General features: G+C 51.8%; 1 protein-coding gene across 1 annotated transcript in view; it reads left to right on the forward strand.

Annotated features, from left to right (window-relative positions):
* Positions 1–18,001: 18,001 nt before the first annotated feature.
* Positions 18,002–21,254, forward strand: part of LOC105497525 (KLF transcription factor 13) — a 50,918-nt gene continuing 47,665 nt past the window's right edge. The window contains exon 1 of the mRNA XM_011768673.3: positions 18,002–19,070. Within this exon, the coding sequence (XP_011766975.1) occupies positions 18,494–19,070 (577 nt within the window). The 5' untranslated portion in view covers positions 18,002–18,493. The remainder of the gene's footprint in view (positions 19,071–21,254) is intronic.

The following is a 21,254-nucleotide window of genomic DNA, read 5'->3' on the forward strand; positions in this document are numbered from 1 at the left end:
TTTTGCTTAGGATTGACTTGGCAATGTGGGCTCTTTTTTGGTTCCACATGAACTTTAAAGTAGTTTTTTCAATTATGTGAAGAAAGTCATTGGTAACTTGATGGGGATGGCATTGAATCTATAAATTACCTTGGGCAGTACGGCCATTTTCATGATATTGATTCTTCCTATCCATGAGCATGGAATGTTCTTCCATTTGTTTGTGTCCTCTTTTATTTCGTTGAGCAGTGGTTTGTAGTTCTCCTTGAAGAGGTCCTTCACTTCCCTTGTAAGTTGGATTCCTAGGTATTTTATTCTCTTTGAAGCAATTGTGAATGGGATTTCACTCATGATTTGGCTCTCTGTTATTGTTGTATAAGAATGCTTCTGATTTTTGCACACTAATTTTGTATCCTGAGACTTTGCTGAGACAATGGGGTTTTCTAAATATACAATCATGTCATCTGCAAACAGGGACAATTTGACTTCCTCTTTTCCCAGTTGAATACCCTTTATTTCTTTCTCCTGCCTGATTGCCCTAGCCAGAACTTCCAACACTATGTTGAATAGGAGTGGTGAGAGAGGGCATCCCTGTCTTATGCCACTTTTCAAAGGGAATTCTTCCAGTTTTTGCCCATTCAGTATGATATTGGCTGTGGGTTTGTCATAAATAGCTCTTATTATTTTGAGATACATCCCATCAATACCTAATTTATTGAGAGTTTTTAGCGTGAAGGGCTGTTGAATTTTGTCAAAGGCCTTTTCTGCATCTATTGAGATAATCATGTGGTTTTTGTCTTTGGTTCTGTTTATATGCTAGATTACATTTATTGATTTGCGTATGTTGAACCAGCCTTGTATCCCAGGGATGAAGCCCACTTGATCATGGTGGATAAGCTTTTTGATGTGCTGCTGGATTCAGTTTGCCAGTGTTTTATTGAGGATTTTTGCATCGATGTTCATCAGGAATATTGGTCTAAAATTCTCTTTTTTGTTGTGTCTCTGCCAGGCTTTAGTATCAGGATGATGTTGGCCTCATAAAATGGTTAGGGAGGATTCCCTCTTTTTCTATTGATTGGAATAGTTTTAGAAGGAATGGTACCAGCTCCTCTTTGTACCTCTGGTAGAATTCGGCTGTGAATCTGTCTGGTCCTGGACTTTTTTTCGTTGGTAGGCTATTAATTATTGCCTCAATTTCAGAGCCTGGTATTGGTCTATTCAGAGATTCAACTTCTTCCTGGTTTAGTCTTGGGGGGGTGTATGTGTCCAGGAATTTATCCATTTCTTCTAGATTTTCTAGTTTATTTGCGTAGAGGTGTTGATATTATTCTCTGATGGTAGTTTGTATTTCTGTGGGATCAGTGGTGATATCCCCTTTATCATTTTTTATCACGTCTATTTGATTTTTCTCTCTTTTCTTCTTTATTAGTCTTGCTAGCAGTCTATCAATTTTGTTGATCTTTTCAAAAAACCAGCTCCAAGATTCATTGATTTTTTGAAGGGTTTTTTGTGTCTCTATCTCCTTCAGTTCTGCTCTGATCTTAGTTATTTCTTCCTTCAGATAGCTTTTGAATGTGTTTGCTCTTGCTTCTCTAGTTCTTTTAGTTGTGATGTTAGGGTGTCAGTTTTAGATCTTTCCTGCTGTCTCTTGTGGGCATTTAGGATTATAAATTTCCCTCTACACGCTGCTTTAAATGTGTCCCAGAGATTCTGCTATGTTGTATCTTTGTTCTCATTGTTTTCAAAGAACATCTTTATTTCTACCTTCCTTTCGTTATGTACCCAGTAGTCATTCAGGAGCAGGTTGTTCAGTTTCCATGTAGTTGAGCAGTTTTGAGTGAGTTTCTTAATCCTGAGTTCTAGTTTGATTGCACTGTGGTCTGAGAGACAGTTTGTTGTAATTTCTGTTCTTGTACATTTGCTGAGGAGTGCTTTACTTCCAGTTATGTGGTCAATTTTGGAATAAGTGTGATGTGGTGCTGAGAAGAATGTATATTCTGTTGCTTTGGGGTGGAGAGTTCTGTAGATGTCTATTCGGTCCACTTGGTGCACAGCTGAGTTCAATTCCTGGATATCCTTGTTAACTTTCTGTCTCATTGATCTGTCTAATGTTGACAGTGGGGTGTTAAAATCTCCCATTATTATTGTGTGGGAGTCTAAGTCTCTTTGTAGGTCTCTGAGGACTTGCTTTATGAATCTGGGTGCTCCTGTATTGAGTGCATATATATTTAGGATAGTTAGCTCTTCTTGTTGAATTGATCCCTTTACCATTATGTAATGGCCTTCTTTGTCTCTTTTGATCTTTGTTGGTTTAAAGTCTGTTTTATCAGAGACTAGGATTGGAACCCCTGCCTTTTTTGTTTTCCATTTGCTTGGTAGATCTTCCTCCATCCCTTTGTTTTTTGCCTATGTGTGTCTCTGCACATGAGATGCGTCTCCTGAATACAGCATACTGATGGGTCTTGACTCTTTATCCAATTTGCCAGTCTGTGTCTTTTAATTGGAGCATTTAGCCCATTTACATTTAAGGTTGATACTGTTATGTGTGAATTTGATCCTGTCATTATGATGTTAGCTGGTTATTTTGCCTGTTTGTTGATGCAGTTTCTTCCTAGCATCGATGGTCTTTACAATTTGGCATGTTTTTGCAGTGACTGGTGCCAGTTGTTCCTTTCCATGTTTAGTGCTTCCTTCAGGAGCTCTTGTAGGGCAGGCCTGGTGGTGACAAAATCTCTCAGCATTTGCTTATCTGTAAAGGATTTTATTTCTCCTTCACTTATGAAGCTTAGTTTGGCTAGATATGAAATTCTGGGTTGAAAATTCTTTTCTTTAAGAATGTTGAATATTGGCCCCCACTCTCTTCTGGCTTGTAGAGTTTGGAAGCAAACTTCTTAAAGGCAGGAAAACCAATGGTGCCTTTGTCAGAGCTTAGCTGTATCTTTACAGACAACGATGGCAGTGAGGGGATGAAATGTTCCTGTCCCTGCAGCTCCCTGCTCCACCCTCACTGGCACTCCCAACACCCCCTGCAGAGGTGGGCAGGCTCCAGAAAAGCCCTAACATGGATTACGACCAGGGTGAGAGTGCAGCATTCTGAAGACAGAGATCTCAGTTTGGTTGATAAAAAAGAGATATTTAAGCCGGGTGCAGTGGCTCGTGTCTGTAATCCCAACAGTCTGGGAGGCCAATGCAGGCAGATCACCGGAAATCAGGAGTTCGAGACCAGCCTGGCCAACATGGTGAAACCCCGTCTCTACTAAAAATACAAAAATTAGCCAGGCGTGGTGGCAGGTGCCAGTAATCCTAGCTTCTCAGAAGGCTGAGGTGGGAGAATTGCTTGAACCCAGGAGGTGGAGGTTGCAGTGAGCCAAGATCGTGCCACTCCACTCCAGCCTGGGTGACAGAGTGAGACTCTATCTCATAAAAAAGGAGAGATATTTGGCTAGAAAAGAGATTAGGAGTCCACTGCAAAAATGTAAATATGGTCTGCATATTATACAATATTCATAGATGAACAATAAAGTTATTCAGTCCAATACAGGCTCTGTGGCTATCCAAGAGCAAGTCCTCCTTTTTGCAAATATGTAGGGCAAAGTGTTGTGAGGTCAGCAGCTTGCTTTCAAATCATTTCAAAAAAATATAGAGATATAGACAGACAGATGGAAAGAGAAATAAAATGAGCGTGGCAATCACTGAAGAGTTGGTGAATCAGAGTAAAGTGTGTTTATTGCACTACTGTTTTGGCTTCTGGTTGAATTATTATTATTATTACTATTACTATTATTTTTGAGACAAAATCTCTCCTTCTGTTGCCCAGGTTGGAGTGCAGTGGCGCGATCTCGGCTCACTGCAACCCCCGCCTCCTGGGTTCAAGAGATTCTCCTGCGTCAGCCACCTAAGTAGCTGGGATTACAGGTGCGCACCACCAGGCCTGGCAAATTTTTGTATTTTTAGTAGAGATGGGGTTTCACCATGTTGGTCAGGCTGGTTTTGAACTCCTGGCCTCATGATCCACCTGCCTTGGCCTCCCAAAGTGCTGGGATTACAGGTGTGAGCCACTGCGCCCAGCTGAAAAGTTTTGAAACAGAATGTTGAGGAGAAAAGCAGGAGCTGCTAGGCCCTCTGCTGCAGCCCCTGACTTTGAAGGCATATGTCCTGGACAGTCCTGGCGTTCTGGGCACTGCCCTCCCACCCTGCTCCAGTCCCGGGTGGGCGTCTCCTGTGGATCAAGTGCCTTGCAGAGCCCTCTTCAGCGCCCAGGAGGTGTTTATGTGGCAGCCCCATGAGAGGCAGGAGGATGCTCCCCACTTTAGGATGAGGGCGCCAGGCATTTGGGGCAGTCCAGCCAGGACTCCAGCCCAGCCTCTCCCCGGCACAGCGCACCTTGGGCAGCCCTTGGGGGCCACAGAAGCTCCTTGACTGCAGCTGCATGCTTCTCACCATGTTCCCCTGACAGATGGGACCTGAGATCTTCCCCGGGGCAGCCCACTCTGTTGACCAGGGCTGCAAGGTGGCCTGCTGCGAGAACCAATGGCGGGCTGCCAGCTGCCCACCAGATCTCCCCCAAGGGGTCTGTCCCTGAAGACTCAGAGGGTCGGCAGAGGGTGCTGAAGCTGAGCCAGGAGACTGCTGGGAGAGGAAGCCCTGGGGTGCTAAGAGCCAAAGGGGCAAAGCCAGCAGAGAGAGGCAGCCACAGCATCTGGAGGAGAAAGGATGGGAGCCAGGAAAGGGAGCTGCCCGTGGCAGTCACTGCCAGGTGGTCCTCCTGTCCGAGCATCCAGTTGTCCTTTCCCAGGCCTTGTTCCTGCAGGTCCCTCCAGCAGAACTTCCAAGTATGCTCTGCTCACTGCATACTTGCAAGGAGCTGCGCTGGGTCCAGACGTGGCACTGGAGAGGGCTGTATGTGCGAGGGGCGGCCCTGCTGCAGGAAAACAGGACCTCTTTATTCTCTCTCATAATGCAGCCGGAGGATGCAGCAGGGTGGGTGCAGCAGCTCCTCTGCCTGTGGGGGGCTCCTGGACTGCCAGCAAGGTTCTGGGTCCCGCGCAGTGGGTGGAGGGAGAACAGAAGGCAGCAAGACCTCCCAGTTCAGAGGTCTCTTGGAAATGACAGATATCGTGCTGGGTCCTTAGATCCTACAGACCCAAATGTGGTCTCGTGGCACACCCAGCTGCCAGGGAGGTTGGCAAGCCAGGGATTTTTATTTGTTTCCCCTTTGTCTCTGCTAAGAGGCCCTTGGGAAGATATACCTGCAGTGAAGCAATGCTCTCATGAGCGGTCATCCTCGATGTGTCCCTCTGGGAAGTGGCCTTTGGTTGCAATCTCTGGAGCTGACTCCTGAATCACAGAAATTCCTCCTCTGCCAGGACAAATTCCACAGCATGCAGGGTTCTAAAGAAAAGATACATCTCAGCTTGGCACTTGTGAAATTATAGCTTATTTTTTAAAAGAAAAAATCTCTATTCTCATAAAGAAATTTGGTTTCCTGGAAGGAGGTCGGGAGACTGGGTTGTGGTGTCTTGGGTTTCCCCAAAGTCCTTATGAATCAGATACCATCAAACGTCAGCATGGAGAGGGCTCAGCCCTGTCAGCTCTCTGTGGCAGGCTGTGCTTCCTAAAGAATGCCACACCGCTGTCTCCAGTTCCACAGGCTCCTCTAGTCCCTTGTAATTCTTCTACCAAGAGGTGGAATCTACATCCCCATTCCCTTGAACTTAGGTGGGTCACTATATCTGCCTAACCCACGTGACTTCTGAATATCAGGTTGTAAAAATGTCATGCACTTCCACCTTGATCTCTTGAGACGCCCGCTCTTAGAACACAGCCCACCATACTGTGAGGAAGTGCAAGCAGCCATTCTAGAGGTTAAGGACAAAATGCCCAATTTCACAGCTGTGGCTGAGCTCCCGTTAAACAACTAGGACCAATGTGAACCCACCATCATGGAAGAGTCTTCCTGTCCCAGCTGAGCCACCCCAGCTGACTCTGCATGGAACCAAGATGAGCCATCCTCTCCAAGCCTTGTCCAAATAGCAGAGCTGTGAGCAAAATAAATGGCAGTCATAGCTGGGCACAGTGGCTCATGCAAATAATCTCAGTACTTTGAGAGGCCAAGGCAAGAGGATCATTGGAGTCTGGGAGGTTGAGGCTCCAGTGAGCTGTGACTGTGCACTCCAGCCTGGGCAACAGAACAAGACCTCATCTCAAAAAAGTAAAAATAAAAGTAGGCCAGGCATGGTGGCTCATGCGTGTTATCCCAGTACTTTGGGAAGTTGAGGTGGGTGGATCGCTTGAGTCCAGGAGTTTGAGACCAGCCTGGGCAAAATAGTGTGACCCCATCTCTAGTTTAAAAAAAAAAAATGAAAAAAAATAAATAAATGGCAGTTGTTGTTTCAAGCCACTAGGTGTGTGGTGGATTTTACACAGCAATCGTAAGCCATTTCAAATGAGGAAACTGAGCTGTAGAAAGCAGAGGTGATGTGCATGCATTTCCACAGAGGGGTGGTGGCAGAGACATGGCTCCAGGACCCTGGACTGCAGTTCTGGTGCTCCAGGATGGCCAGGCAGGAGAGAAATATGTATTCTGGCTGCTGGTGGAGAGGACCAAAGACCACCTAACTCTTCTGGAGATGAGCCCTCAGAGATCAGAGGGGGCTGTATGCCAATGAAGGTGTTCTGATCTGCTAATTACCTGAGGGTCCTCCAGGGCAGGCCTGGACTTCTTCCAAAATGGCAAACTTGGAGTCAGGACTGGGCTAAGAGCTGTTCTATCCATTCCCTCTCTCACATCCTAGAGCAGAGCCCCTCCCTGCCTCACCCAGCCCTGTCTCCAGGCAGATATCAATGATCTTAGAGTATATGTAAGTTCTCTATACCCAATGACCACAGCTGATTGGACTGGGGTGGGCCCCAGACCTCAAAGTTGGCCCATCTTTAGGTGGCCTGTGACTTAGTCTGGCACAAGAGGTTATGCCAAAATGGATTATGATGATTATATGGGTCAGTTTCCTTCAGCAGCTTAATTTATAGATATCAAGAAAACTAGGTCATTTGCAGAAGGACATGATGAAGGAAGAGGGTCTAGAAACACCTCCGTCTCCCAGGTTCAAGCAATTCTCCTGCCTCAGCCTCCTGAGTAGCTGGGATTACAGGCGTGCACCACTATGCTCAGTTAATTTTTTTTTTTTTTTTTTTGTACTTTTAGTAGACATGGGGTTTTACCATTTTGGCCAGGCTGGTCTTGAACTCCTGACCTCAAATGATTTGCCTGCCTCAGCCTCCTAAAGTGCTGGGATTACAGGTGTGAGGCACCGTGCCCTGCCTGGCTATTTTTTAAGACACTGCAACAACACTGTATGAACAATCTCTACCTTGAAGCAGGGGGTTCCTTCAGCTCAGCACGGCTGTGAACTGAGCCGAGGCTCAGGGGATTCCTGGTCCCTCCTTCCTTGCACTGAAGGTCTCCCTGAGAGCAGGGGCAGCCCCCACACCAGCTGGTCCTCTCTGTGTTGTGGGCATGTGGTGGAGCTGCTGTAGGTAGAGGTGTGTGCACACCGCTGGGGTGGTTACATTCATGGGCAGTTCCCCTGGATGTCTCACTGTCAGCGGGCCCAGGAATCCAGGCTGCAGTCCCTGAGCTGAGCTGTCTCAGTCCAGGATTACTGCTTCATAACGACACCTGGGCAGATAAAGGTCTTTGAGGAGAGACTTCAAGGAGACCACAGATGTGGCTGGAGAGCTCCCCCATTGTCTGAGCACCTATTTCCTGAGTGGCTGCTCACCCAAGGCACTGGACACCGAGGGGAGATGGCTGGTGACTGATCCCAGAGCTGGCTGAGAGCCGTGGGCATTCTTACTCCACTGCAGAGGAGCTGTTTAAGGATCTACCTTGTATTCACCCACCAGACCCAATGCAGACCCCTCAAACGGTCCCAGTCAGTAGCTTCCAGTGGGAATGACTTCTGGACTTTTCGGAAGTGACTTCAGGTTGGAAATGGCAGCCTTGTGGCTGCTCTCAAGTTTCCTGTAATATGATTAAATCTGATTTTTAACTTCTTCTCCTTTCTCTTTCATTGAGGGGAAAACATTCTTTTATTCCTGGAATATTAACATCCCTCTTTGTGCAGTTCTCTGCTCTACATAGGAAACAAGTTCACACCTCATACCAAATCAGACAGCTCCAGTTCAAAGAGGCTCAGACAGAAAGAACTCCTCAGACCTGTATCCCGAAAATATTTTAAATCAATTTGTCGAACTATAAAATCAGGTCTAAGAGCTCCTGACTCTTCAATACACTGTCCTACAAAGAAAGCCCAGAGCCCATAAAACTAACTGAATACATGAAGAACATGATAGATTGAGGATTCACTGCCTGCCGCCCCAGGTTAACAACAGACCATGTGTGCTCATTGCTGAGCTCCACCTGACCATGAGTGGCCTAGCAGTTCATTTCCAGCTTCACTTCCTGTGATTTGATGGTGCCTAGATGCTACCGACTGGTACTCACTTTAGCAGTAACAAAAAGAAAAACCACTTCACGTGTATCAGAACGGCTAACCCTTGCCATCTTTCAGCTCTAGATGCAAACAGCCCAGAATTCAAGGCAGTCATAGCCTACATTGTTCATGATAAATCCTCCCAATCCCATTAATGAGAACACTCATTAGACAGGATTCCCGTGACAGCCCAGAATGAACCAGCCTGGCTCTCCCTGAATCGATCTGGTAAGTCCCTGCGCTAATTGGCCAGCTTCCTGTAGGCTGGCAGTGGGGGCACCAGTGTGAGGTGAAAGGATTCTAGGCCGAGAGCCTGGGCTCTGCATCTTGCTTCATGTGGCTCTAGAAGTCTCTTGGCCTGACTGAGGCTCAGTTTTCTCACCTGGAAATGGGAATGAATGGCACCTTCTGTGTAGAGTTCCTGTGTGTGTCAATGTGTCTGGTGAGCACTGATGGGTGGGGGCTTATTGCTATTGACCAGAAGCTTGGCAGGAATCTCAGAGTCAATGGGATAAAATGCAGCATTTGACCCTGAGACCCAAGCGGGGAGGGGATCACCAGTTATGAATGGCAGACAACCAAGGAATGAGAGTGGGAGGGGTCATGTAGAATGGACAATTGTCATCAAGCCTGGAGATGTTCCCAGATCATGAGGGAGGGCAGGGATCCCGTGTCAGTTGTCATGTTTAGGAGCGGGAGCCATCTGCTCTGGCAAGCCTAGAAGGGATCGTCCGTCATTTTAACTTGCTTCCCTCGTACATTTGTTGCAGATGCTGTAAATACCTCTCGGGTGTTTCGATGGCTCAGATTCAGAAGCATTGCTGGTTTTAATCTTTCCCCGTGTAAATGTGCACCAGATGCGAAGTTGGCTTTTGTCCTTTAGAACTTGATCAATTATTTCGCACTCTGGACTACTGGGAGACAGGGCATAAAAAGAGTTTTCTACTCCAACCCCATGTCATACAACAGAAAATGGCTTATTCTTTGTAAAACGCCAAACCGTCAGTGACTGAGATGAGGTTTTTGATCAGAAGTTCTTCATCCAACAACCCCATTCTGACATGGTCAGGCTTGAGGGCTGTAAAAACTTTGGGGTCTAAGCCCTCCTTGGATGGAAGGCTTCCTTGGTGACATTATAAGTACGTCAGGACACAGGTCAAAAGCAGATAGGAGAGTGTGGGGTGGGGGTGGGGGGTTGAGCGCTTACACATGACTCCTGGGCTGAGGAGGACATTGCCTGCCCTCTGAGTTGGGGGGCACTGAGCGCTGACATTCAGACATCCTGGATAAACCAAACCACCCTCAGCTCCAGGCTGGACTCTGTGAGCAGAAGCAGGGCTTGCAGGCAATGGCTGCCCTGGGAAGAAGGAGGACAGTGCCCAGAGTGGGCATCTCACAGCCTGGCTGTCACCAGGAAGCCTAGAGAGCAACACTCCAGAAAAATGTCCAGCCCCATTCTACCTGGTACCTGTCGTTTTTCTTCCACCCCAGTTTCCACATTGATTCCGGTAGGCTAAGTCCCAGTAACAGGTGGACCCCAATGTCTACTGCGGCTCAAACACAGTGATGGTTCGGGAGCATGTTCTTGGCCAAAAGACTTTTGGGCCCAGGCTCGTTCTATTTGGTGGCTCCATCATCCCCTAGAGCTTTGTTGCCATAAGCATGTAGATGGCAGGCAGGGAAGGGAAGCTGCAGCATGGAGACCTGCTCTCTTAAAAGCCCCAGTGCAGAGGTGACAGGCAGCCCCTCCACCCATACTCCCATGTTGAGAATTAGTCACCTGGTCACACCTAACTACAAGGTGTCTGGGAAGGCCGGGTGCTGTGGCTCACGGCTGTAATCCCAGCACTTTGGGAGGCCTAGGCCGGATCACCTGGCTAACATGGTGAAATCCCATCTCTCCTAAAAATACAAAAATTAGCTGGGCGTGGTGGTAGGCACCTGTAATCCTAGCTACTCAGGAAGCTGAGGCAGGAGAATCACTTGAACCCAGGAGGCAAAGGCTGCAGTGAGCAGAAATTGTGCCACAGTACTCCAGCCTGAGCAACAGAGCGAGGCTCCGTCTGAAAAAAAAAAAAAAAGGGTCTAGGAAATGAACTGAGTTGCAACTGTGGAAAGAGAGGAGAGATTTCACTGGGCAGCTAGTGCTCTCTGACCCCATCTTTTGATTTTTGTTTTTCCTTACCTCTAAGTTAAACATGCACATCACTTGAAGAGTCAGATAGTTCTACGAGGTTTGTTAGGAAACACAGCAGTCCTTCCCTCCTTTCCTCCACTTTCCCTCCCCAGAAATGATCTCTTTTTCCTCTTTTACCTAATTATTTCCATGACTCAAACAGCATGGGTATTCGTTTTCCACTGCTGCCTAACAGAACAGCACAAGCTTAGTGACTGGAGACAGCAATGGTTTAGTATCTCGAGGTTCTGTGATCAGAAGCCTGGGCGTGGTGCAGCTGGGTTTTCTGCTCAGGGTCTCACGAAGCTAAAATCAAGGTATTGCCCAGGCTGTGTTCTCTGCAGCTTGGGTCCTTGTGCAAGCTCCATATGGTAGGAGGTCTCCATTTCAGTTGACTGCCATCCGGGAGCCAGTGTCAACTACCAGAGGCTGCCGGAGTTCCTTGCCATGTGGCCCCTTTGTCTTTAAAGCCAGCAATAGACTCTTCCTCACTTCAAATCACTGTCATGCTTCTACTCTCTCTGAGCTCCCTGTCTCTGACCTTTGACCCAGATTGAAAGGGCTCATGGGATTATCACAGGCCCACCCAGATACTGTCTCCCTATCTTCCAGTCAACTGATTTGGGACCTTGATCACATCTGCAAAACCCCTCACAGAAACACCGAGTGTTTGACTAACTGGGAGAAAGAAGGTGAGCACAGACCACAGGCAGGATGCTGGGGCCATCTTAGAATTCTGCCAACCACAGCACGATTGCATCGCTGCTTCTCGGTTTTTCAGTTTGGAGCCGTGTCTGTTGACTTCCCATTATGTATGTAGATAGGGACTTCCCTCCCACCCCTCTGCCCTGTGTACACCTGAGTGCCCCATTCCCCCACCAGATCCATGCAGAAAAGCTTATTAGATCAGTGTTCAGTATTCATTATTACCATCACGAAAACACTATTTGCAACTGTGCCAAGTAGTCAACTATAACTGACTTTCCTTTTCTTTTCTTTGGAGCTCTTTATTGTCTTTTCTCTTCATTTAGTTTTCTATCTACTTATTATTTCAATCCCAAACCCCTCACCAGTTTTCTCAGTCTTCTCAAGTCAGATTGGGTATTGGAGAAACTCTTGATGTGTCCCTGAATAGCTCAGTTCCTTGCCTTCTGGGGACATCATGGGTCTACTCCTGGCTCCCTGTGAACAAGATGGTGTCTTAGTCTGTTCAGGCTGCTATTACAAAATCACCACAAACTGGGAGGCTTATGAACAACAAAAATTTATATCTCACAGTTCTGGAGGCCGGAAAGTCCAAGAACAAGGAGCTGGCAGATCCGGTGTCTGGTAAAGCCCTGCTTTCTGGTTCATAGAAGGCCATCTCCTTACTATAACCTCACATGGTGGAAGGGCCAGGGAGTACTCCAGGGTCTCTTTTATTTATTTATTTATTTATTTATTTATTTATTTATTTACAGACAGTCTTGCTCACCTAGGCTGGAGTGCAGTGGAACAATCTCAGCTAACTGCAACCTCTGCCTCCTAGGTCCAAGCGATTCTCCTGCCTCAGCCTCCCAAGTAGCTGGGATTACAGGTGTGCACCACAAAGTCTGGCTAATTTTTGTACTTTTTTCAGTAGAGATGGGGTTTCACCATGTTGGCCAGGCTAGTCTCGAACTCCTGACCTCAAGTCATCCACCTGCCTCGGCATCCCAAAGTTGCTGGTATTATAGGCGAGAGCCACTGTGCCCTGCCTGGGGTCTCTTTTCTAAGGACACTAATTCCACTCATGAGGGCTCTGCTCTCACAACCTAATTACCTCTCAAAGATCTCTCCTCCAACTATCGTTACATTGGGATTAGGATTTCAACATATGAATCCTGGAGAAACACAAACATTCAGTCTTTAGTAGACGGTCCATGTGACCAGTTACGAGCAGAAATGATGTGTGTCACTTCTGGGCCAATGCAAGACCTTACAGAAAGTCCCTTTTTCCTCTGCCATGGTGACTGTCAGAGAGTGGCTGCTTTGTTGATCTGAGTGGTGGGGTGAGGATGATAGTGACAGAGAGCAAAGTCCCCATCCAACCCTCAATGTACTGAGAATTAGGCTTTTGCTATTTTAAGCCACTGAGCTTCAGGAACTATTTGTTACTGTAACATAACTTAGCTGATCCTGACTGATCCAGAGAATAGTAACCAGGAATGGGGCACTGCTGCAACAGAAACCAAGATATGTGGCTGATCAAGCAGACAGTGGGAAAATGGAATCTGAAGGCTGGAAGCATGGCCATCCATGTATTCAATGGCATAATATTTGGTAAATTGTCACACTAGATAACTTAAAAGGTTCAGGGAAAAGAGACTAAGAGTGTTACTCTACCATCAAAGACTGAGAGGCTCAGAGGATCTGCAATCAAGTTGAGAGAGAGGCATGTCTTGAAAAGTACTGTGAGTGGATACTGACAATGAAACCAAGTGGAAGCAAAGAGACTAGGTAAGATGTTAACTACATTTTCAAGAAACTAGCAGTGCCCAAAATTAGGAGTAATACAACCTGTGGCTGGAACTTAAAATAACTCTTGGTCTCCAACCTTTTACAGGCAGAAAATGGGCTGAGAAAACTGCTCAGCTCGCAAAAGCAAAAGGACATATTTCCCCAATATCCACTTCATGTGCAGCCAGGGAGGATAACTGCAAAAGGAAAAACTTCCCGAGGGTGGAGCAAAGCCCCTGGTTGCCCCATCCTCAAACTCCACAGCAAGCACATTTGAGGCTATTCAAGGAGTAGTGTCACTTTAGGGCAGGGGCCATATCTGCCCAGCAGGGTTTCAGGATTGCTACGGATACTGTCTACTGCATGTCTCCCTCTCCTCCCTTTTCTGAATTAGGCTGTTTGTTGTGTTATTCTATCTCTTTGCACTTCCAGCATTGGGTGTGCATATGAGCAGCAGGGGCCCAGACAATTCATCTTTATATCATAGGTCTCCAGACCAAGAGGAACCACATGAGCCACATGAAGAAACCACTGTTCCTCTCACGGGGGTCCTGGGCTTTGAACTGGCTGCCACAGAATGTCCCTCACCTCAAATTCCTGTTATCCTGTCTCTGGCCTCTAGACCCAGACTAAACAGGCATGTGAGATGGGTCAGGCCTACCTGGGGAGGGGTAAAATGTATTTCGTGTATGGGAAAGAAGGGATAGCTAACAACCTTGGGTCCATGCTATCCCTTGTCTTCTGTGTGGCAACCAGCACATTCTATACAGAGGCTGCTCCATCAACCTGCTGTTCCCAAGTGCCTCCCTATGGACGCGCAGCATGGCCAGAAATAAACCTTTGAGCTTTGCAGTGTGGCCCAGCCTCTCCTGACTGATACAGGGACTCTGTTCATCTCATCTCTTGAAACTGTTCCTGGAGCTGCCAATCTGCTCCAGCCTGGGCTGCTGACCCTCTGCACCTGGCTAGGCAGCTATCACCTGGGACTTCCTTTCCCTTCCATCCTGCAGTGACTTCCCTGCTTTCCGGATCACATGTCTCCCACTTTCTTGGTTTACATCTTTGTTTTGATGAAGTATAATCTCTGGTGGCTTCCTACTATGAGAAAGGATGCATGGGAGATAAATTTTTTGAAATCTCATGCATTTGAAAATACTTCGTTTATAGTTTGGCTGGGTGAAGGTTGGAAAATAATTTTCCTTTTCATTTATTTCCCACGGCTTTGTTCCTTTCCTTCTAACTTCAACGGGTTGTTGTGGAGAGGCCCACGGTCATTCTGACCCGACTATTCGTATGTGACTTGTTTTACTGTCAGGACACTTTTGTTCCCTGCATTCTGAAACTCGCCAATGATATGTCTTGGCGTAGAGCTATTTTTTCCCACTGTGTAGGGCTCTGTCCCTTTCAGCTTATGTCCGTGAAGACCTCTCTTGAATTAATAATTCATTGATGATTTTTTCTCTTGTGCTTTCCCTGATCACCTGTTGGGGTCCCTATTCGTTGATCAATGACTTTTTTTGGTTGGTCCACTCATTTAGCTTTTCTCTATTTTCCTTTTTTTTTTTTTTTTTTTATTTCGGTTCTACTTTCAGGGAGCTTTTTCACTATTACATTTCTGCTACCTTGCAAACATCTCAAGAACACTTTTCTTCCCCTGAATGTTTCTGTATATATGTTCTCCCTTCACAGGTTGTATGTCTTTTAAAATTTAATGACATTATTGATGGTTTTGTTGATGTTTACTTCCTTCTGCATGGACTGTTTCTTCCAACTTGTTTTAAAACTGTATCCTAACTTTGTATTTCATGACACAGGGTTTCCTGGGATGCCGGTCAGCTCTGGCTGCCTGCTTGTATTTTGCCCGGGAGGGACTGAGAGACTGACAAGAACTTCTGTGCACATGAGTGGCGGTGTTAACTGTGGCCTTCCCTATAGGGTAGTTGGGCAGCCACAAATGTCAGAATGTCTGGGTGTTTCCCCTTGGCATGGTTGGCTCCCCCAGGAAAGACCCTTCTAGTCTCCTGGCTGCTTGCATTCTGAAATCCCAGAAGGGGGCTTGTGGGTCTCAGCATCCAGTATTCATGTGTGCATTTAATCGCCTGATCCTATTACCGTACCTCTGTCCTTAATTGTGCCTGGTGTCCACCCACCCCAGACGCTGCCTTTTACTTTTTTCAGGTCATAAATATCCAGCCTTTTGTCAGAACAAGGAAGGGGCACTTATCAGGCTGCATGAAATTGGGGTGCACATATGGGCATCTGAGTGTTCCTCAAGCAGACGTTCTGCCAACCTTACTTTCACCCCGGTTTACTCTCACATTCAGAGGTACATAGTGCCACCCATTAGTGAACCTTCTGGGGGATTCCATGGAGTATATTCTTAGCTTTCCTTCCTAGCTACTATCTCAGGGTTTCATTTTCTTGAATCTGCTAAGTATTTTAGCTTCAAAAACTGTGTTGCTGTTACCTCCTCTCTTGTTCTCCCTGTCTTTGTGGATTTCTGCCTTCTAACAAATGCTCCAGAAGGAAGTTAAAGTCAACACATACTAACCATCCACCAACTTTACCCAGAAACTCAACCACCCTTTCAGCCTTTAGTCTCTATACTCCCCAGACACAGCTGCTCTGCTTTTCTGTTGCTTCCATTTGAAATGAGGCGGCTCAGCCCTCACATATACATAGGCCATCTCTGTCAAAATTTTACTTAGCAACGAAAACATGGACTCTTAGCGAAGAGATTTTCTCTGGGGAAGAGCTGTCTCTGTGTGGAAGACGCTTCCACGTAGGTTTGGGATAAAGTCAGTGAACACCACGACAATCATCAAACGCTGGAGTGGATTTTTGAGAAACCGGCCAGGGGGCTCAGTTTTCTATCCAGAATGCCACAGAATACAGTCAAAATTCTTTGGCATCCACATTCTTGGGAAACTCTTGGAGGGGGTGCATCAGTGCCGAGGACCCTTGGCCATGCAGGGCATCCCCTCACCCAGGGCAGGCCTGTTTTGTTCATGGCTGTAGTAGCCCAATACCTAGAATAGTGCACACTCTAGGAGGCCTACCACTGTGTATGCTGGCTGGGGTGACCCGGTGGAGAGACGTGGCACCTTGAAGATTGGGGAGAATTCTGCTGGCTGGAAAGGGGCCAGGAGGGTATGGGTGGCTGATAAGCTGGTGTAGGACCACTCCTTCCTTAAGAAGTGACTGACTGTGACATGTGGTGGGAATGGAGGAACATTCCGAATCATTAGTTGGTCAGGACACACGTCTCTTAAATGTCATCAACACAATCTGCCTAGAAGAAACATGATTACTTTCTGCCAAGCACAGACCCTCCTAGAGGGACCAGACCCAGCCCAGCACCTTTATAGTCAGCCCAGAGGGGAGCAACTCAATCAGCGAGACGGCATTTTTGGGTTTTAGTTACAGATACTGAGGGTGCTCAAACATCCATGCAATTTGCTGTTCACCATAACACGCAACCCGGAATGGCTGTTTCGGTCCCCCGTCGGTTACCTGAAAAGCAGTCTTACTGGGCCCCAACCCCAAATCAATTTGGTGAGAACCTGAACTCCGCTATTAACCTTAATTCTGAGAGAAGAATGACACCCCCCTCCCACTGCTGGGGTCCACTGAGGGTGAGTGCCCGGGCTCCTTCATTCTCCAGGCTCCTCTCAGAACACAGCAAGGGTGGCGGACTCCTTCCAATGTCCATTAAGCACAATGCACCGGGGAGAGGCAGTAGGCGGTTTGCTGAGCCCGGTTCCGAGGCGGTGGGAAGTTATTCACCAGCGGCTCCGAGGACAGCCCAGGCCTGGAGAATGGCTGGGGCCGCGGGCTGGAGTAGGGGTTACCGGTGAGAGTCAAGGGCAAGTTGGCCAGGCCCGGGCCGGGAGGCGCGGGCAGGACGCAGCCAAGCATTTCCTCCGGGAGGCCCAGACAGCGGGCGGGTGGGGCGCGGTGGGCGGGGTCCTCGCAGTTGGTGGCTTTTGAAGCCCCCCCGACCGCGGTGGGAGAGGGGCAGCCTAGAAGAGTTGGCAGCGGGCCTGAGGCGGGAGGGGGAGGAAGGGGCCCCGCGTTCCCTCAGCAGCGGCGCCGGCCGCCCTGGCACGTAGTTCGCTTCTGGAGGCACAGGCCGCGGTGGGCGCGCCACCCGGGCTGCCAGGCTCACTGCCAGCCTAGGCCAGACCTGTTCGGGCTGACCCGAGCTCAAGGGTAGCGCGGCCGCACACCGGACCCCGGCCGCCAGGAACGAGCCCGAGGAGTCTGTCCCTCCCGCAGGAACTGCCCCGCCCGGACTCCCGGAGCTCTGCAGGGCAAGGGCGTGGAGCGGGCGAGCGGCCTGAGGCTCTAGGCGCGGCCACCCGGCAAACTGGCGGCTGAGGGCGCGGCGCGAGTGCTTTCCGCCCCCAGGCAGCCCCGCGCCCGGCCGAGCAGACACGCCTCCCGGCCGGCGCCCATCGCGGGAGGAACAAATGGCGCCCTCCAGAAAGCACTCCGCTCCACGCCGGGGGCGAAGGCTGGCCACCACACAAAAGCTCCGGCAGGGAAGTGCCCGCTGTGTCCCCACCGCGGGGGGTACGGGCAGCAGCTCCGCGCCGCGACTACCAGGCCCACCACCCCCGGACGTCATGCGTCAGCGCGCCCCGCTCCAGTTTCCGCCCCTCCTCCTACCGGCCCAGGGGACACGCCCACTGGCGCGCGCAGGCCCCGGGACCGGGCACGCCCCTCTAACGGCCCGGATTGGCCTGGCCGTGCACTCACGGACCAATGGCGTCCGTCCTGGCAATCGGTCACGCCCCCTTCCCCAGGCGCGGGCACGCGACCCCTCCGTTCCTCCGGTGCGCGCTCTGGGCTCCCCGCCCCCTCCGCGCGCGCAGCTCCCCGCGGCCGCCGCCGCCTGTAACCTGCGCCGCCAGGATGTGGCTGGGGGCTGACGTCGGGTCCAGATGTGGCCCCGGCCCCGCCCACCCCCGGGGCCGGGCCGCCCACACCGAGCCGCGGCGCGCTCGGCAGCTGTCCCGCCTGCCACAATGCGCGGCGAAGCTGCGGCCGCGACTTGGCGTGGTGGTCCCTAACGTCGCCGCTCGGCATCCTTAGAACCGGCCGCCCCTGACGCCGCGCGGGGACCCCAGTCGTCCGCGCCCCCCATGCGCTCGCTCTTCGGTGCCCGGCCGGGCCGGCGCCTCGCAGACGCGGAGCCGCGCGGGTGACGGCAGAGGCGGCTGCGCGCCCAGCCCAGCCCAGCCCAGCCCGAGGAGAGGGCGCGCCGCGCCCCCGCCCCCCGCCCGCTCTCCCGAGGCCGTGGGTGCGGATGCGCGGCTGACGCCTCGCAGCGAGAGCACCGCCGCCGGCCCCAGCCCGCAGCATGGCAGCCGCCGCCTATGTGGACCACTTCGCCGCCGAGTGCCTCGTGTCCATGTCGAGCCGCGCGGTCGTGCACGGGCCGCGTGAGGGGCCGGAGTCCCGGCCCGAGGGCGCGGCCGCGGCCGCCACCCCCACGCTGCCCCGCGTCGAGGAGCGCCGCGACGGTAAGGACAGCGCCTCGCTCTTCGTGGTGGCGCGGATCCTAGCGGACCTCAACCAGCAAGCACCGGCGCCCGTCCCGGCGGAGCGCAGGGAGGGCGCCGCGGCCCGGAAGGCGAGGACCCCCTGCCGCCTGCCGCCGCCCGCCCCCGAGCCCGCCTCCCCCGGCGGCGAAGGCGCGGCGGCCGCGCCCCCCAGCCCGGCGTGGAGCGAGCCGGAGCCCGAGGCGGGGCTGGAACCCGAGCGGGAGCCGGGGCCCGCGGGGAGCGGCGAGCCCGGCCTCAGACAAAGGGGCCGGCGGGGCCGAAGTCGCGCCGACCTCGAGTCCCCGCAGAGGAAGCACAAGTGCCACTACGCGGGCTGCGAGAAAGTTTACGGGAAATCCTCGCACCTCAAGGCGCACCTGAGAACTCACACAGGTCAGTGGGGCGGCGCGGGCGCCCGGATTGCTCGGACGGGGTCAGTGCGAGCTGCCCGACCACGCCCCCGGAGCCGCCGGCGGGGCGCGAGGTAGGGGCCGGGCGGGCCGGGACGCCCGGGGCTTCGCCCCTTCCCCCGCCGCTCCAACCCGCTGCTGGCCCCGCGCGCCGTGCGAGGCGGGTCCTGGCTCTTGGAGCCGGCGCCCGCCAGGCGACCGCGCCCCCGCCGGGCACGCCCCCTCCCCGGGCGCGCTCGGGTGGGGCCGCGGGGGCAGATGTAGTCATCTGGGTCGGGGTCGGGGGCGGGGACCCCGCCCGGCCGGGGGGCGGTGTGGGCAGGTGCGGACAGCCTGGGTGTGGACCGCAGGCGGCACTCGTGACGGTGGGGCGCCCGGTAGCGGGGGCAGGGGACGCTCTCCGGGGTCCCTCCTAGTCTCCTCCCCCGCCGCCCGGGCGCGCGCTCAGGAGGGGAGGGGCCGGCCCTGGCGCGCGGCGGGCGAAGTTCACGTAGGGACAAGGCTTCCTTCGCCACTCGGCACATTCTCCGCTCTCTTCTTCCTGTAATTTTTCCAGCGCTCTAAGGTTTAATTTGTCGTAACCAGAGTCAGCGGCGGCGCTGGGCGATGCGGGGGGCGGTCCCGGCTCCCGCTCCCCGCCTGCGGCTCTTTGTGGGAACCCCCGCCCAGTCGGCCGGCGGGGGCGCGCCCGGCCCTAGGGCTCTTCGGCCTCGCAGCTCTCTCCGGAAAGGAATGCCCTGGCTGCTGCCTGTCCTCCGTGCTGACCTCTCGCCTGCCCACCTCTCACCTGCCCTGGGCCGGTGCGCGGCGGGCGGCACCTGCGCCAGGGCGGGCGCTGAGCCTCCAGCTTGGGGATCACCGCCCGCCCCCGCCAGCCCAGCGGCAGCAGTTCCCACGCGCGGCCCGATACTTTGTAGTTGATTCATCTGTGGCGGTTCCCTCCCCCACTTTTTGTTTCGTTTTTAACACAAAGATGAAAACGTGTTAATGGACGGCAATCCTCCCCCGTTTTTGTGTGAAAATTTATATGCTTCCCCTGAGCTCACGTGAGTTCTTCTGTGACACTCACCTCTTCGGGGGGCAGGCTCAAAACCCATGTACTGAATATTGTTGCCTTGTGACCAAGGGTGGTAGTGTCTCATTTGTAAAATAGTTCACGTAGTGATTAAAAGGCATTAAAAAAACCTGCAGCCTTGGAGACCGTAGAGCTGAAGGCCCCCTTTTTTTCCGGTACATTTGGAACTGAAAGGGCCCGAGGTCTGCAGGTGAGGCTTTCGAATTTCGGACTAACTTTCACTCCGGAGGCTGTTGTGGCCGCCCCAAACCGCGTGGCAAGTGATGGGCTAGAGAGTGAGAGCAGGGCCATTTCTAGGCATTCGGGGTCAGTTAAGGGTATGGGGGCTCAGGTTGGGGGTGGGGATCAGTATGGACTCTGAGTTCAGCTCGGGATGCGGCTGCAGGGTGGGTGTGGCCCTGGGGGAGGGGCCAGGCAAGGCTAGGCTGGGCTCGGCTCCAGGTGGACCCTGAGTATCGGGTCGGGGCAGCGCTTGGGGCGTGGCTGGGGTTGAGATCCGCTTTGGGGGAAGATGCGCGTGTTGAGCGGGATACTTAATGTTTGGGAAATTTTTCTACAGCCCCTGTTAGGGTGGTCTGCCACTCGGCAGCACCGGTAGCTGGGAATTGAGGAGGGGGGTGGCCGAGGGGAGGGGCTCGCCGTGGTGGGCGGGGCCGGCTCGTCAGGGCCTCAGCCCTGGGATGTCTTCCTGGTGGGTTCACCTCCGGCTTCAGGCTCTGGCCCCGCGCGAGCCCCTTGACTAGAATATTGGTGCAGGGGCTCTGGAGACTCGGGCCTCCCGCCGTAGGTGGGGCCAGTTTCCTCGGAGCGCCTGGAAACCGAAGGCAGGCAAAAGAGAATAGAACCAACCCTTTGAGTGTTTGCAGTGTGCTAGTGTCCATTCTTGAAGCAGAGAAACTGTTCCACCCTTCGGGTGTGCAGACATCAGAAGTGCTACCTCCAGGGTGGAAACCGGCCTCCATGTCGGGAGTGCACAGGGCTCCGGCAGCGGGGTGGCGGGGAGTTGGGAAGAATGCAGACTTTCAGGCCCCTGATGCCGACCCGTTCTAGCCTGCAGCTGGGAATGCATGTTACCGGTACCCCAGGTGACCC

Source organism: Macaca nemestrina, chromosome 7, assembly GCF_043159975.1.
Source record: "Macaca nemestrina isolate mMacNem1 chromosome 7, mMacNem.hap1, whole genome shotgun sequence".
Lineage (NCBI taxonomy): Eukaryota > Metazoa > Chordata > Mammalia > Primates > Cercopithecidae > Macaca > Macaca nemestrina.